Source organism: Corvus cornix, chromosome 9, assembly GCF_000738735.6.
Source record: "Corvus cornix cornix isolate S_Up_H32 chromosome 9, ASM73873v5, whole genome shotgun sequence".
Lineage (NCBI taxonomy): Eukaryota > Metazoa > Chordata > Aves > Passeriformes > Corvidae > Corvus > Corvus cornix.
In genome coordinates this window covers 11,180,272-11,196,470 of record NC_046339.1, presented here as the reverse complement: position 1 = coordinate 11,196,470, position 16,199 = coordinate 11,180,272, and the positions used below count along the sequence as shown (strand labels likewise).

At 46.2% G+C, this 16,199-nt stretch overlaps 1 protein-coding gene across 4 annotated transcripts in view; it reads right to left on the bottom strand.

Moving 5' to 3' along the window:
* LOC104687925 (interleukin 1 receptor accessory protein) overlaps positions 1 to 16,199 on the bottom strand; it is a 50,258-nt gene that overhangs the window by 11,038 nt on the left and 23,021 nt on the right. For 3 of the 4 annotated variants that reach the window (XM_039556913.1, XM_039556916.1, XM_039556915.1), the window contains exons 3-10: positions 10,185 to 10,470; positions 9,250 to 9,442; positions 7,361 to 7,526; positions 6,363 to 6,434; positions 5,075 to 5,204; positions 4,013 to 4,161; positions 1,314 to 1,463; positions 317 to 460 (exon numbers count right to left, since the gene is read on the bottom strand). In XM_039556913.1, the coding sequence (XP_039412847.1) occupies positions 317 to 460; positions 1,314 to 1,463; positions 4,013 to 4,161; positions 5,075 to 5,204; positions 6,363 to 6,434; positions 7,361 to 7,526; positions 9,250 to 9,442; positions 10,185 to 10,470 (1,290 nt within the window). Of the gene's footprint in view, positions 1 to 316; positions 461 to 1,313; positions 1,464 to 1,504; positions 2,165 to 4,012; positions 4,162 to 5,074; positions 5,205 to 6,362; positions 6,435 to 7,360; positions 7,527 to 9,249; positions 9,443 to 10,184; positions 10,471 to 16,199 lie in introns of those variants that run through there. The other variant, XM_039556917.1, reaches the window with a different exon arrangement.

Genomic DNA, 16,199 nt, shown 5'->3' with positions numbered 1-16,199 from the left:
CTCAGAGGGCTTGCATGAAGTTCAGTTGTCCGGTTCCCCATGCTGACATTCCTGCACATCACTCCTGGAAAGAGCAACTGAAACAACCAACCACCACCATCATTTGCCCACAGCAGCCCTTTTCATGGCCTGGAGCATCCGCAACACTGTCATGCGAAGCCAAAACATTAGAAGACACCAAAAAGAGTACATTAACAGTGATGGGGAAAAAAATCCAAGAAATCATCTGGATAGGCTTGTTGCAATCAATGATCAATAACTCAAAGAACAATAAAGAGAGGAGGTGCATGGAGCACAGCCCCTGTGAGATACTCACTTCCCCCAGGGAGGCTGTCTCTGTCGAAGATACACAGCTTGTACCCAAACTCGTTCTCCAGGACTCCCCGCAGTGTCAGCAGCACAAATTCCTCCTCCTCCGCGTTGCGTGCGTAGGACACGTACACATCGTACTCCTTCCCGTCTGGGCAGCGGGAGCACAGGGAGACACAAACGGCAGAAGGGACACCTGTGACACTGCCCATGCCGGGCCTCTGACTTGCAAGAGAAGCAGCTAGGAAGGCTCACTTGGAGCCCAGGCACTGCAGGTTAAGGCATGTAGATTTCCACAGACCAACCCGTTCTGTCCAGGCATCTTTTGTCTTTTGACATCTTTGACTTTGCTCCCTCTAGTTGCTGTTTATCCACATGAGCAGTCCCACCAGACAGAGACTTGCACCCTGCCTACACCCTCTGAGAGCTGCCGCACCCCCGTGGCAGGTTCACACCACAAGCTGCAAGGGCTCAAACACCCTCCTCCTCCTCCAGAGGAGGAAATCTCACCTCAGAGTCCCTAGCAATGAACTCCCAGTAACACAGGGAAGCTGTGGAAGAACTGAGGACAGAACGGTGATTTCCACATCCACCCTTTTGGATGCCTTCCCACATTTCAAAGCAGATCACTCTGGATCAGATCATGAATCCTTACATAGAGTCACCAGGGAAACCCGGGACATACTGAAACCTGATGACTTATGCTGACAATCTAGCTTGGGTGACACAGCTAGATCAGCAGGGCAGTGCTCTGGGAACCTGCCATGTCTATGTTCCAGCTCTGCAGAGAATAGAGAGAATTTCTTCCTTTCCCCTGAGCCAAAAGCCTGACTCCTCTTGCTCTAAAATGACCCACACAACTGCATGTAGGTAGAGAAATGGAAGGTCAAAACGTCATTATGCTGTGAAGAGGGTTAAAAATAGCTTACAGGAAAAATCCTATATGAAAACAAAGGGCCTGGCCTGCAGCAGGATGAATAAATGAAAGCTCTTTAAATCCTTACCTAGAATGGTTTCATCTGTCCCAAAATGAGCCCGATAGAAGAGGACCATTTCAAGCCAATACACATGATAGATGACTATGAGCACTACAACGAGCAGGATGGTTGCCCCCAGACCACAGGCCAGCTCCACGGTGTACTTGGGTGCTACAACTGAGGACAAAAATAAACAGGGGGTCAGGTTTAAAGAACAGGTTGGGCCTTCAGCTAGGCAGGAACAAACTTGTGTCACACACAGCCAAACACCACAGAGGAACAGCCAGGTGCCAAGGTGACCCTTCAGAGTAAGGTGGCCAAGGCTTTTCGTGATGGCTGGCCACCCTGGAGCCCCATTCTGGGTTATTAGGTCTGGTTATGCTGGCAGAGCAAATCCATAGCACAGGCTGGACTTCTGCCTCTGAGTGAGGCCCTGGGAGCAGCCAGTGGTAGAATGATCTGTTGGTGGAAGAAACCTGCACAGTCCAAAGCCAGAAGAGGAACATGACCTTCTCAGCAGTATCAGCAAACTCTTGGGGAAACACAACAGTCAGCGTACGAATGTGAGACTCACAAGCTGAGAGCAAAATGAATCTGTTTATTGCAGAGTTAAGACAGTACTTATACACTCAGTGTGAGAATCTCTGCTCAGCCCTTCACACACAACCCCGTTGCAGGCCTGTCATAAATCCGTCGGCCTGACAGTTTGTTCGTTTCCTCAAGGTCTGCAGGCTTCAAAGAAAACGGGACGCCTTTCCTGTTCTCAGATAGTGTGTAATCTACTTTCTTCCCTGCTTCCCAGGAATTTTATGCAGTGTCAGGCTTGTTTCTTTCTCACACACAACTGCTCTGACTTCTAAGAGATCCAGGTAAAGCATCTGCATCAAAATAAAGGCAATGGTTACCATGCTCCCTCCCTATCAAACAGACACAGGTCTTGTGGCTTGTCCCAGACTGACACCCAGGATATAATTAGCCATGGCCTGACTGTTTTCTACAATGAAAGAAGAATCAGAGTTCCTTACAGAAAAACTGAAATGCTTGCAAACAAACAGGACAACCTGTGGGCATCAAGCCAGAATATCACAGACCCCCTCCAACTTATACACTGTCTGTCACACCACTGCTGTTTCTTCGTACTAAGAACAGAAAATTTCTAACTGTGTCCCTGGGAAACTCTGTTGGTGGCAGTTGATGTGCACACTGACAAACTGCACAATAAAAGAACAAAAGGGAGTGGAAACACCACCAAATTCCAATATTTAATACGTTTCTAATAAAACTGAATTACAAAATCGAAAATGGAAGGAATTTATCAATGTTCATTAGGTGATGAGCAGCAGAAGTACATGAGAAGGAGAAGGACATCATCCAGGAAAAAGCAAGAAATGTACATGACCTAATGTAATGAAAGAATTAGAGCCAACATATAGAGCCACTTGCTAAAAACTGGAAGGCAGGTGCTGAGGGGTTAGGTTCTGGCATGCCTGATGCTGTCACGGGATGTACAGTGGGATGGGCTGCAGAGAGCTTAGCCTAAGGTTCTCTAGCTGCTGCTAGAGTTCTATGGTTCTTGGATTTTGCTGCTGCAAGAGCAGGAAGAAGGAGTGATGGATAACCATGTCTGCTCAGAGCAAACCCAGTCAACTAACCAAGAACAGATGTGGGGAGGAAGAGAGAGGATCAGTTCACTAGAAACCAGTATTTAGGCACTGTTATATAGAGAAAGAATGTGACTATTTCAGATTCACTTCTGCTACATGTACAAATATTATCACCCCAGAAGAATTACATATGGAGTATGAACACACTGGCAGATGGTTTCAGCCTTTCTCAGTTATGTGTTTGGTCTATTGTTCCTTCCTAACAATCCAGAAAAGGTTTGTCTCAGAGGGATGAGACTAAAAAAGGAGGACAAGTACCAAGAAGAAAAAGATCTTCCAGTGAGCCTTCCCATGAGCATTCCTGTGCTTGTAATGCAGAGTAGAGGGAAGAAGGTGTCTGGCGTGAGTTACGCAAGGCATGGCAGCACTTCTTGTGGGAGAGGGGAGGTCTGACTTAGAGTAAAAGCATGTGTTGAAGCTCTAGATGAGGTTGATAAGGAGGCAGAAAAATCAACCTTAATCAGAAAGCCTCACATAGCTTTTATTACTGGGAGGTGGGTCTGGGAAACAAGAACAAAATCTGTGATGAAAAAAAGATGTAGGAAAAACCCCACAGAAGAGAGCTGAATCAGTCTATACCATCCATGCTGAGGTGGCTGTATCTAGATTGCAAGATCATGACAGCAAGGAATAAAACCACAGAGCATCATGGTGTGACTGTCTCACTCCCTGAGCAATGCCAGCGAGTGCAGTCTGTCTTCTGCAGGATGCCAACTAGCTATTGTATCATGCAATCAAGTAACCTGAAATAATTTCAAGCTGCCTGTCCCCTCAGCTCTGCTTCAGCTGCGGTACATGGACGGGGAGAGGACAACAGCTCTGTCCACCCCTCTCTCTCCCCAGGCATTTGCCTATGGAAGTGCCCTTTGTTCCCTTGCCTCCAAGAAGAGGAGCAGTATGACAGCAATAAAGCAGCAGTGCCCACAGAACAGACTGTGTGAGACAAAAAGGCCTGATGGAATTCTTTGCTCCCTTACTGTTTTGCAGGGCAAGCCTCAAGGCAGGAGCAAGAGCCCCCCGGAGCACCCCTCCGTGCACAGCCCTGCTCTGCAGGTGCCGTACCTTTCATGCGCACTACAGCCTGGCTGTGCTCCTCGCCTTTGGCATTCCTGGCATAGCAAGTGTAGTTCCGCTTCAGGTCTTCTGCTGTGGCTTTTGCAACTGTTAGAGTCCTTATCAGAGTTTTGTCTTCGAAATCTCTAGTAATTTCACTGTAAGAGAAAAACTAGAGCATTACACATGTGAAAGTGCAGCAAGCTTTTAGCGACAGATATTCCTTTCCCTGATATAACCTCTTTCTTTAAAAAGTCCAAAACACATAAAATGATATTTATAAATCAATATACACTTCAGCCTTTAATACAGCTGCAGCTATTCCTTTATCTGATTTTCCTTAATATTTATTTTACCACTCACAATTTTCTCATTGCAGCTGTGCCACGTTGCCTTTTAGAGGAAATGGAAGTTCTTGCCTATAAACAAGAAGATCTCATGAACTCAAGATTCAGAGCTCACGTCACATTCTCTGTGCAGTCCTGGATGAGTCACTTTGTCTCTCTCTGCCTGAATTGACCATCTGCAAAATGGGGATACAGTATTTCCTTTTGCCTTTCCTTTTTCTACACTGGTTTGCAAATCAACTGGGGCAGTGACTGCCTTCCACTTGTAATTCAGCATCCAGCAAACGGGACTTTGATCCTCATTTGAGTTATTTATGTGATTGAACCTCTATTCTTCCTAATCAATACTATGTTTAATATTACATTTTTGTTTTCAGCTTCTGTTTTTCTGAAACACTTTTATCCCTTTTGCTATTTGGGAACACTCCTCTAAATAGCATTGTCTGCCCCTGTTTTGTGAGTCCCACAACAGCACCACCTATTGGCATCACTACCAGGACCTGAACAAACGATGATGAGAACTGGTTAACAAAGCTCCCTCAAACTAATCCATAAGATATGACACAGGAGGCCCCCTCCTTGGAGCTCCTGCTGCTCATCACAGCATGGTGCAAACACAGGGGCTTCTGATTAACAGGGAGACTCCACACTCTATTAGGACTGTCACATGCCTGTACCCACACAGGACCCAGAGATACAAATGAAGGTTCACATTACGTGTTACCTTTGTGTGACTTTTATCTTGGGGTCTGTGATGTCATCTGTGTTTTTCCCATCTATGGTCCACCACACCTCAGTCCGGGAGTCCTTCAGGAATGTGAAGAAAACCTCACAGGGCAGGATAAGGTCATCACCTGCAAAGAAAGGACCATCATCTCCTAGGAAAAAAGGTATTGCAGAGCAGGAACAGCACCAGGCTTACTTTTGTGCTGTCCAAAACCTAACCAGCCTGAGCTCTGCCTCCCTGCAGGAAGGAATGAGGCCAACATCCACTTTCTGACATAAACTGTAATAACAGCTTAACATCCCTGGACATGATGATTTGTGACAGATAGATAAATAGAAAAAAATATCCTGCCTTCTCAAATGTGTTACAAATTCCTTGACTGCACCAAGTGACCCACCCAAAGGGACATGCTCCATGCCAACCACATCCTTGGAAAGCTGGGCAGTGTTAATCAAACCCACTGCACAGGGGACAGATGCCATAAAGTGAAGGATCAAGCTCCATAAAAGCATTTTGGTTTGGAAATACTTCTAGAATTTGACTTCTGCTTAAGATCAGACTTGGGAGTGTGAATATCTTTGTGATCAGCCTGTAAGTGATTTTATCTTACAGAGGACTATGGATGAAATCTGACCTTGTGAGCCAAAAGAGCTGTTCTTTAAAGTGAAGACTCTGGTGCTAATCATCATCATTGGCACCACATTTATTACAGCAATGTAATGGGACACAATCCATTTGATATAGGGAATTGCTCCAAAAAGCTATTAGGCAAAACTGATGGTGTGGGGGAAGGGGTGAGGGAAAGGGTGTGGTACCCCACTACCCAGTGCTGCGAGGTCAGCAGAAGGAGAGCTGTCATTAATTAGGAAGTCATCAGCCAAAGAAAGGGAGAGATGAGCAAGAATTGGCTAGAAGGCTGAAGCCACTCTAGGGGTGAATGAGGGAGGATGGGAGCAAACCACAGCCAGGGCCAGGGCTGAGACAAGGTCCTACAGGAATTCTTCTAAGCAGCTGGGTGTCCCCATTTCATCTGCTTCTGCAGCTGCAGCTCTGTATCTCCGTGCCTGAATATCTGTCTTTATTTGTGCTTGCAAAAAATCAACTTTTAAAGCTGTGCTCTCCTATTCTGGCATCAAGAACTGGCATCCCACACTGTCTACCAGGCAACTCATGGCAGCTCGTGTGCTCTGCGAGGGAAAGCAGCGGGGATGCAGGGGCAGGGGAGAGCTTTGTGCCTGGCTGGGTCTCCCTGTCTCACTGGCAGGCTGCGAGTGTTGGACTTTACCTGCTTCCAGTTCGTACAAAACTTTCTCATTTGGAGAGGTGAACTGTGGTGGCAAGGCCTTGTTCGGAGATCCTGCAGGAGACAACAGAGAGCCCCCCATGGGGACCCACACTTCATGAAAACCTGGAATCCTTGCAGCCTCACTCCCAATGCCCTCACACCACACAGCACATTCCCAAATCTAACTCCTGATGCATTTCTGCTGCAGAGTTCCATGCATACACAAATCTAATCCTAGTCCCCAAACTGAGGGCCAGATCCAGATTTTGAGGATCCTCCAAAGTTTAGGTAAGCTAGTTTGGGCCTCTCACATCAGAAGAGCTCCATACCCTTCTCATCTCCCTCAAGGCATAACCTGCACCGGTTTCTTTTTACTGCTGCTTCTAAAAAACAAAATAAAAACATCATTTCCTGTCACATATATTTATTTCATCTCTTAAATCAGATGTTCCCGTGGAACTCAGGATGTATCCTACAGCTCACTAGGTTTTTCAACTCTACAATTCCCTGGCAGGTGTGGGACAGACGCATCCAAGCAGTGGGTACCTGGAGCTCTACCTGGCTGATTAACAGTCTCAACCCCAGCAAAAATGGCTTTGAGGTTCCAAGAAGATCGAGACAAGTTGGCTATAAAGTGACAATCCCACAAACAATGACAAGCAAAGGGCACGGGAGACCACGAGCAGGAGTGCCAGGGTTATGCATTCACATGCCAGCAGAGGGTACCCCTGGCCATCTCATGGGCTGAACCTCAACAGCCTGAGCCTGGCCACTCTCTGTGTTTGGGATATTTGACATGGTGGTGGGAGAGACCTCTACTGCAGTATGTTCTGGGCAGTCACACAAGTCTGACCCCAGCAAGAAAAAATACACCAGGTCAGTTGGGTAATGCAGATTGAATACAACCACAAATGGATTCTGCAACAAACTCTTCCAGCTGTTTTTACCACTTCTGCAGTTATCCACATGCATTTTACTCATTTTAAAGTCATTCTTACCCACCACCTTCATCTTTATGGTTCTGGTGAGATTATAGGTTCTTCCATGGTCCTTGAATGTCACAATACAAGTGTAATTCCCTTTATATGCACTGCGGACAATGCCAATGACAAGCTTGGGCCCTTGGGGATATCTCTCATAGAAGTTATCCACCGAGTTGCAGTTCTGGAGTCAGGCAGAAAAACACTTGAGTTTGGGATTTAAAAGTACAGATACCAGCTTAAATGCTACTACAAAGATCTGATTTTAAACTGTTAATATGACACTTGGGATCATGATGTAGGTCAGACCTAAATACCATGAACTTTGAGCATGCTGGAATATAGACTGCTATGTTCACCTTGAAAATGAAGTGATGAAGCAGATCACCCTAACAGCTTTATCCCACTTTAAACACAGACAGTTTTATAAAAAAGAGATCTCTGATCCAGAAGTACCTTGGCAATCAAAGTGAGCACCTCAGCAGAGTGAAGAATAAAAGTAAAAAGTGACAAGAAGAAAACGATGACATATTCACAAATGGATACTAAACTAAAGGACATGTACCCTGTTGATGTCCTTCTTTTGGGACTAATCAAGCTCTCCTGGCTGAATTCAGCAGAGGATGAGGCCCCAGAGTTTGCAAATAGCAAACGAGAATCAGTAGTACATAAACCTTAATAACTCCTCTCTTTCTGTCAGGTGAGGCAGAAAAACTCTGCCAAAATACCAAGCTGGAGATCCCTTTTCAGAAAGAGGTTATGCAGATAACATCTTGACTGTCATAAAGCCCAAAGATGTGCACATTTTCTAAGAGATTATTTTTGAATGGTACATTTCCAAATCAGATACATCCTAATGGGGTAGTTTAAGACAGGGGTCATATACCATTTTTAATGATTTTTATTAGGCATGGGATGACTTGCTGCCTGAAAAATTACTTCCAAGGGGCTTTTTGTTTCATTCTGCTAATTGATTGCCGAGATGTGAATTTCAATGAACAATACAAGTAAAGCATTTAAACTACTGGAGTGAAACAGCCCCTCTTGATACAAGAGGAAGTTTTTCCTGCACAGTTTTAGAGGTGGGGTTTTTCTTTTGGGTCTTTTTAAATTTTTTTTTTAATCAGCAGATACATTTGTTGACAACTTCCTTTATTATTAAATTCACTTATACAAAATGTTCTACCTAGAAATACAAAAGCACTTTATAGGATGTTATTAAAGAATTTATTCCCATATCTCTCTGACTTTACATCCCCTGAGACTTCTTATTCTCTACTGACTAAAGGCATCCACCTAGAGAGAATGGGTGAGATCAAATTTAATAAAATTGAGCAGTAATTCTGTAGGCAAGAGCCTGAGGATGGCTGGAGACAGTCTGATCATCAGAAAAGTATGAAGGGTGGAGTAGAGATGTCTCAGTCTTTAGAAAAGAGGTTTGCTGAACTGTGTCAAACAGGATACCCGTTGTCCTTGCAGAGCCTGATGTACAACTTCACTTGCTGACCTCAGAGGATTTTGGAAAGGATGCAATTTTCATTAATAGGTAGGTTTTTTTAAAGAAGAGGGAATATGAATGACAGTTTCCTTTACAGGGAATTGAGAGGCTCACACAGCAGGTCAGGCACACTGCCCATAACTGAACTGAGCCACCTAAATCCCTCCTAGGAGTATTTTTCACTTGTGCGCGCTGGTCAAAAAAGCTTCAGTGTTAGCTCTCAGTTCCTTTCCAAGAGCAGTTTTACCCTTGAACTCAATGGAAGCAAAGCTCTTGAAATTAGTAAAGCTTCATTAACAGCATTGTCACTGGGGAGACTCTGAAATGCAGCTCCATGACTGTCATGCCAACCACTGCTTTTTCACACACACCACTGCATCCCCCCGCCGCCCAAGTACGTCCTTCTTACCAGGTACCACTTGACAGTTGGTGTCACGCTGGCAGGGTAAAACCCATCAATATCTGGACATGTGATCTTCTGATTGGCGTGCTCCAAGTAGAACATCTCCTCAGGAGGTTTTATGGAATGGCTCACACAAGAGTGCTCATCTTTTGGAACAACCTCCAAGGGAAATGCAACTTTGCTGCAGTAGGTTGTGTTCCTAAGGGTGGATGAGAACAGGGCTGATTAGTTGAAACTTGTTTACTCCTACAGCAGCGGAGTGAAATAAAAATTACATCTGCAATAATGAGCGTCATAGTGCTGATGAGGTATGTACAGCCTTAGTTAACTCATTTATAAATGGGAAAGAAAACCCCACCAGAGGTGGCCACACAAGCTCAGAAAAGCCTATAAAGATGACTAACAAGCAACATCCACTCCCCTGCTGCTAAAGCAGATCATAAGGTCAAAGACACAGACAAAAGACAACGTGAGGAAGATCAAAAAGAGCTCTTGTGCATAGCAGATGCTATGTTCATTTTGCACCACAGTTAGACACTTTTAATTTCCTCGAAGTCTGAATCTCATGAATCTTTGCCAAATTAGTGTGCAGTCAAAACATTACCCCTGCATCTGAAGCTATTTTTACTCTAGACTTGCAGATCACTTCTTAATGGTGAGCGCCTGTGGATTTTGCCATGGGCTCAGCAATAATATTTTCACGGACACTTGCAGCAAGGAGAGGCACGCTCATTAACGTCTGCAAGGCTCCAAGCATTATTGCCATGTAAATTGGCTCAGCACTGAGCGGTCTTATAATTGTAACATTCTTTTCCTATTAATGCTTATGTAAATGGTTGTCTCCCTACAGAAAGATCTGGTGCTAACAGCATTGTTTCCCCACCTCCACTAAAGTCCTTTGATTGCACTGAAGAGGTACAGAAGCTGCACCCACAACCTACCTGAGCATGCAGGTGTAATTCCCAGTGTCATTGAGAAGAGCAGGCCAGAACCAAAGGGTGTCTTTATCCTTACTGATGTGATTGTCCGGTAGACGGTAATTAATGGGCTCCTCCAGATCCCGGTCCTGCGCGATCCTGTACCAGATCAGGGTTAAGCCAGCAGAGTGGGCTGTGCTATAGTTGTACTTCAAGAAGGTCTCAAAAAGTGGGCATTTGATCTTGGCAGGTTCCCCATCATAAATCTGGATCTGCTTCATGGTGTCCACACCCCAGTCATCGCAGCGCTCTGCAGCCGGAAGAACAAGGCGCCTTAGTTGCAAGTCTGTGGGAGGAAAACAGTTCTGCCCATGCTCCCCACAGCCCTTGGTCCTGCCCCCGCTAAAATCAGAGGCAAAACCATAGTGTTTTCAATGAAAGCAAACTGGGCTTTTATAAACAGAGCAAGAACACTGTGTTCATTTCTAGAGAACTGGAAACTTCTGTTTTCATTTGTACACCTCCTACGTTTCTGCCAAGCTATTCATCTCACATCAGGACAATAGAATAGGATAGTCCTGCATAAAACTAGACTTCCTAGAGAGCTCCAAGAAAATTTACCACAAAAAAAGTCTTATGTGGGAAGATAAAATTTGGATGACAATAATGCCAGAGGTGTGTGTGCATCCATACACAGTGATAGGGAAGATGAAAATAGATGTGCTGAAATAGGAAGAGAAAAAAAAAAACCTCAAACATCAACCCTCCCTTAGAGCTGTGGGTCACTTTCCCTGGCAGAAGAAGCTACACTGTGGGTTCCAGAAGTGAGGACTGTGATGGATTCATGTGACACCTGTGCACACCAGGATAACACAATGAGCACAAGCACTAGTAAGTGACACAGAGAGACTCTTGATAGCAAAGTTTAGGAGTGGAGGCTGAGGAGCAGAAGGGACGGTATGGGGGAGGTAGCAGCAAGTTCTCTTGTATTCCCAGGCAGTGCCCAGGTGCAAACCCCAAGCAACAACAGGCAGTGGCTCAGCGTGGCTCACAGCAGACTTGGACTGACATAGAAACTGGCCAGCAAGAGAAAAAGCTGTACAGAGCCTTTTTTTTTCTAATTACTTTTTAGAAAAAATATTCTTGTCATTAGCAAACAGTTTCATGACAAAAAGCACAGTCTAAACCCACTTCTCTTCTGAGGACTCCACTCCATTCCTCCTACCCATCAGGATGTCCAGGCAGGCAGAGACTCAGTGCAAGCAAAGCACAGTACCAGGGTGTCAGCAAACCTGAGAGCAACCTGCACTGTTGGGAGCCAACTGAGACACACGGAGGAGCTGCTGTCACTCCACCTCCTGTCTCCCCACACTGACGAGGCAGAGCACAGCATGGCACACTTCCCAGTCCCTCTCTTGTAGCTGCTGGGAGGCATTTGCTAGGGCAGCCTGACGTCTGAGAACCCGAAATGAGTCAAACAGGAGAGGGGTGTGCTGCCTGCAGCAGTGCTTGGGAGCAGTGTCTCAGCACATCACACACAGGCTCACCAGAGACAACACTGCAAAGCCTCTCACATTTGCAGATACTAGAAGAACTCAGACTGGGAAGAGAAGTAGAATACAATATGCTCTTTGAGACCAATTCTTCTGAATTCTTCTGAACTGACTTCACACGCCCAAAGCAGGATTTCTGGCATTCATTCTTCCCTAAATAGACAGTGGGATGTAGCTTGCCCCCAAATTCATACTTAATTAAAAAAAAGCAGAGATAAACCTTTGAGAAGACAGGCCTGCAGCACTTAAAGGCAATGATGCTAACTCCTGTGGCTCAGCAATGGTTAGTCATGGGCAGGAGGAATCTGGGCCAGTAAGAATAGAAATGTTTTCTGGCGGGTTTACACATAAATGTAAATGCAAGCTGCAGTATGCCAAACACCCATATGACAGAGTGCTACTTCTGCAGGAAGAGAACGAATTGGGCTAGGAAGAGGCAGTGAAGCTACCCAGAACACAAGCATTTGTTCATAGGAACCCCAAACCCAAATAGCTGGAGAGTGCTCATCATCTAAAAACATACAGATCTTTCAAAACTGCACAGCATCACACACCATGGCTGCTACCACAGCCAGAGCCAAGGCTCATTTTGAAAGACCAAACCACTGTTGGAAGCCTTACACCATGGGAAGGGGCATAACGACCCATCAGCACCACGATCAGGGCCAACTGGAACCAGCACGCTGCTTTATGCTGGTGGGGCCATGGATTAGGCATGGTCAAGTGTCCTTAGAGTGGTAATAAGACAAATGAGCCTGCAGAGACTGCCTGCTAACTGCATGATAAAGCATGGATTGTTGCTGTAGTGGTTTTGCTCATGGAGACAGGGCATTTTTTCTGTAAAGAAAGGCTTCCCCTCTGAAAGGAGCAGACCTGGGTCTGTAAATCAGGATGCCCAGGTTCTCTTCCCACCACCTGACTTGTGTCTGCTCTTGGGCTGCATAAAGGCAAATCATTGTTATTACTTCAAATGGCAGGAGTGGGGAGAGAGAAAACTATATAAAACATTACTGTACTGAAATTCTTGGAGTCAAAATCAATGAAATTTGCAATCATGAGCAGCTCTTGCACTTTGCAACAGCCCATAAATCAGCACTGTAAAACTACTTACCCGTTCAACCTGAATGAGTTATTGAAAATAAATACAACTATTTTATTCTTTTTCTTCCTACATTTCTCTAGAACAATGCCCAGACCTTGTCTTCTTGGCTTTGGAAGAGGGGACTGTTGCAGTTTTACTGTAAGTGCTGTACCTGGAGAGTTTGTCTCAGAGTTGGCCTGGCTTCAGGGACACTGTCACAGCAAACGGGTGGTGCTAAGGCTCCCCACATGTGCCCTGCCCTGGGGTGCTGCAGGCTCTGAGCTGAACCCCAGACACAGCACATAACTGCTGGTCATGAACATCTGCACCCAGAGCACAGGAGCAGCCGTGCAGTGAGAGATCCCAGGCTGTGCCTCCCTCCCAAGGCAAGGACTCCTCCTGGCTGCCAGGGCAAAGCCACCCAGCATGACTCCGAGGGCTCAGGGGCCAATGCCATGACCCATCACTCAGCAGAGATGGCAGGAACACCACAGGCTGCAGCAAGATGTCCTTAACACATAAAACAGCAAGGACAGTGGTGCTTTGCACAGCTTCCCTCCTCCCTGTGCCATGCTGACAGTTATACTGCTATTTCTACATTTTGGGGTGTTTCACGCCCGAGAGACCCGGGCTCTGCCTGATAAAATGTGTGAGAACTGCAGGGCACCCCTCACATACACCTTTGTGAGCCTCTTCCTCCTCAGCTGTGACAGTGCTCTTCTCCCTGTGACAACAGCAACCTTGCTGTGGTGGCACTTCTGCAGCAGACCCCAGCAGATGGGGCAACATGTCCACACACATGCATAAAGTAGAGGGGATACTCACATTATAATTTTATTTGCGTCCAACAGTTCCCCACAACGTTTTGTGCTCCTTCCACTATTTTAAGCTCTATGGATACTCAGACCCTACTTGCTGCTAACATCAGCATGCCACTTACTTGTATGTCAGTCTAAACTGGAGATAGCCTGAAAAAAAATGGCATGACTAACCCTTCACTGGCATAAAGCAGTTCCACTGCGAAAAAAAATATACATGGCATGACTGACCCTTCACTGGCATAAAGCAGTTCCACTGTGGAAAAAAAAAAATATATACACACACATTGATATATCCTGATTCCAGTAACAATATTTGAAGGAGCACTGCAGAGAGAAGATGCAAGGATCCAGTTCTAATTGTGAGAAACAGCACTAACTTCTATGGTGCTGTGCTCATTTGCAGCAACTCACACTTGTTTTCACTGGCTAAGCCTCAGAAGCAAGTTTCTTCTCTCTTGAAATGTTTCCCACACAAACCAGCTGCCGGAGTTAAGAGCAGCTCCTGATTAAATCAAGTGGGATCAGCATTCATGCTGTGACTCCAAAGGTTTGCTAACAAATGGAAACTAGTGAGGAAATGGAGCTATATCCAACTCCGTGTCTTTTCTGTGCTGCAGCAAATGGAGCACTACACACACACCTGAGGGACACAGTAAAATTCTCTAAAAATACACCATCCCACAAATGCACCTTCCTAGAAATGCCTCTACAAAATGATTTTGAAAGAAGCCACCTTGTTCTCAGTACCAATCAGAAGCACTGCAGATGCCTTGACCCCTCTTACCGCTGATGCTCTGCAACTACACAGTGAGGCAGTCTATGACCCATAATATCTACCCAGGACAGACACTGCAGGAAAAAGGCAAGAAATGGTCCTCTTCACACAGCCCTGCTTAGGAAAAGGAGTGAGGATCATATAGGCTAGAGGGAGGCAGCATGGTAGAAGGAAACAATCAGAACTGGAAGAGAAACTTCAGGCAGGGCAGAAGTGTGAGGATAAGGATGCCCACCTTGATTTCATGTGCCTTCAGGGGCCTGCCTTGCATACAGACTGGGACCGTGCAGTGGCAGCAGGACACGAAGCCATCAGTGCTGCCAGCTGAATGATCCCTGCCCTTCACACCACTTCAGCTGAGGCATCAGATGGGGCTGTACTATCATAGGATGATTTGGGTTGGAAGGAACCTTAAAAATCACCCAGTTCCAACACCCCTGGTGTGGGTGCACAGACATCTCCCTCTAGACCATGTTGCTGAAAGACCCATCTTACCTGGCCTTGAACACTTCCAGGGATAGGGCATCCACAACTTTTCTGGGTATCCTCACCACCCTTACAGCAAAGAATTTCTTCTAATATCAAATCTAAACCCACCCTCCCTAAGCTTAAGGTCATTCTCCCTTGTCCCATCATGACATGCCCTTGTGGAAAGTCCTTCTCCAGCTTTCCTGTAGCCTCTTTCTGTACTGGAAGGGCTCTAAGGTCTCCTCAGAGCCTTTTCTTTTCCAGGCTGAGCAGCCCCAACTCTCTCAGCCTGTCTTCATAGGAGAGGTGCTCCAGGTCTCTCTGATCAACTTCATGCCCTCCTCTGGACTCACTCCTACTGATTCATGTCCCTTGTATGTTGGGGACCCCAGAGTTGAACATACCACTGCAGGTGGGGTCTCACCAGAGTAGAGGGGCAGAATCACCTCCCTTGACCTCCTGGCCGCACATCTTTTGCTGTGATCCAGGACACAGTTGGCTTTTTGGGGCTGCCAAGCCATATCTCAACAGCTTCCTACTTTCTTCATCTGCCCCTGCTGCATTACCTTAAAGCAAAGCTGGTATGAGTCAGCCTCTACCCGGGGGGCACAGCAAGGCCAGCCCGTTATCATGGTGCACGAATCAGCATCAATAAGGCAGAAAAAGCTGATCATGCAAAGCAATTAAGCAAGAATTAATCATTACTACCTTAAAAAAATTTTCCTCACCACCATCTTTCACGCTCAGTCAGTTTAGATGGAAGCAGAGGAAGCCGGGCCAAATGCAAGAGCTGTGCTGTGAGCACAGGAGGCACCAGCTGTGCCCAGCACCACGCGTGGGTGCGTCTCCCATTTATACTGGTGCCAGGAGCACCCACTCTCCCCACTGAGTCTGCATCCTTCCTTTTCCACCCTGCAGGAGACCACCCCCTGCTCCCTGGCTGTGTTCTCTGCTCAGTAGTATCCCATCTGACCATACAGCATGGCAAAGGGAGAGAAGCATGGAACAAAACAAATGAGAAGCTCTGCCCTTAACTGGGAGAAGAGACACAGACCCAAACACACCGAGATGGGTGGGAATGATGCAGGAGTTGGGTTAGACCCAGCCAAGATCAGCTGGCTCTCACCATTTGCTCTCACTACTTCTGCAGCAGTGACGGTGGTCACAGAACTCCTCAAAACTGGTTGTAGCTCAGTGCTGCCTTGGAGGCTCAGCCTAGAAGCTGTGCCAACTCTGCAGAAAATTATAATCTGACTTCCAGTGGAAACGCATCCAAAGAGGCCTCTCATAACCTCACTGCCTTCCTCCCACAGCCTCTCCAGCAGAGCAAGGAGGTGGAAG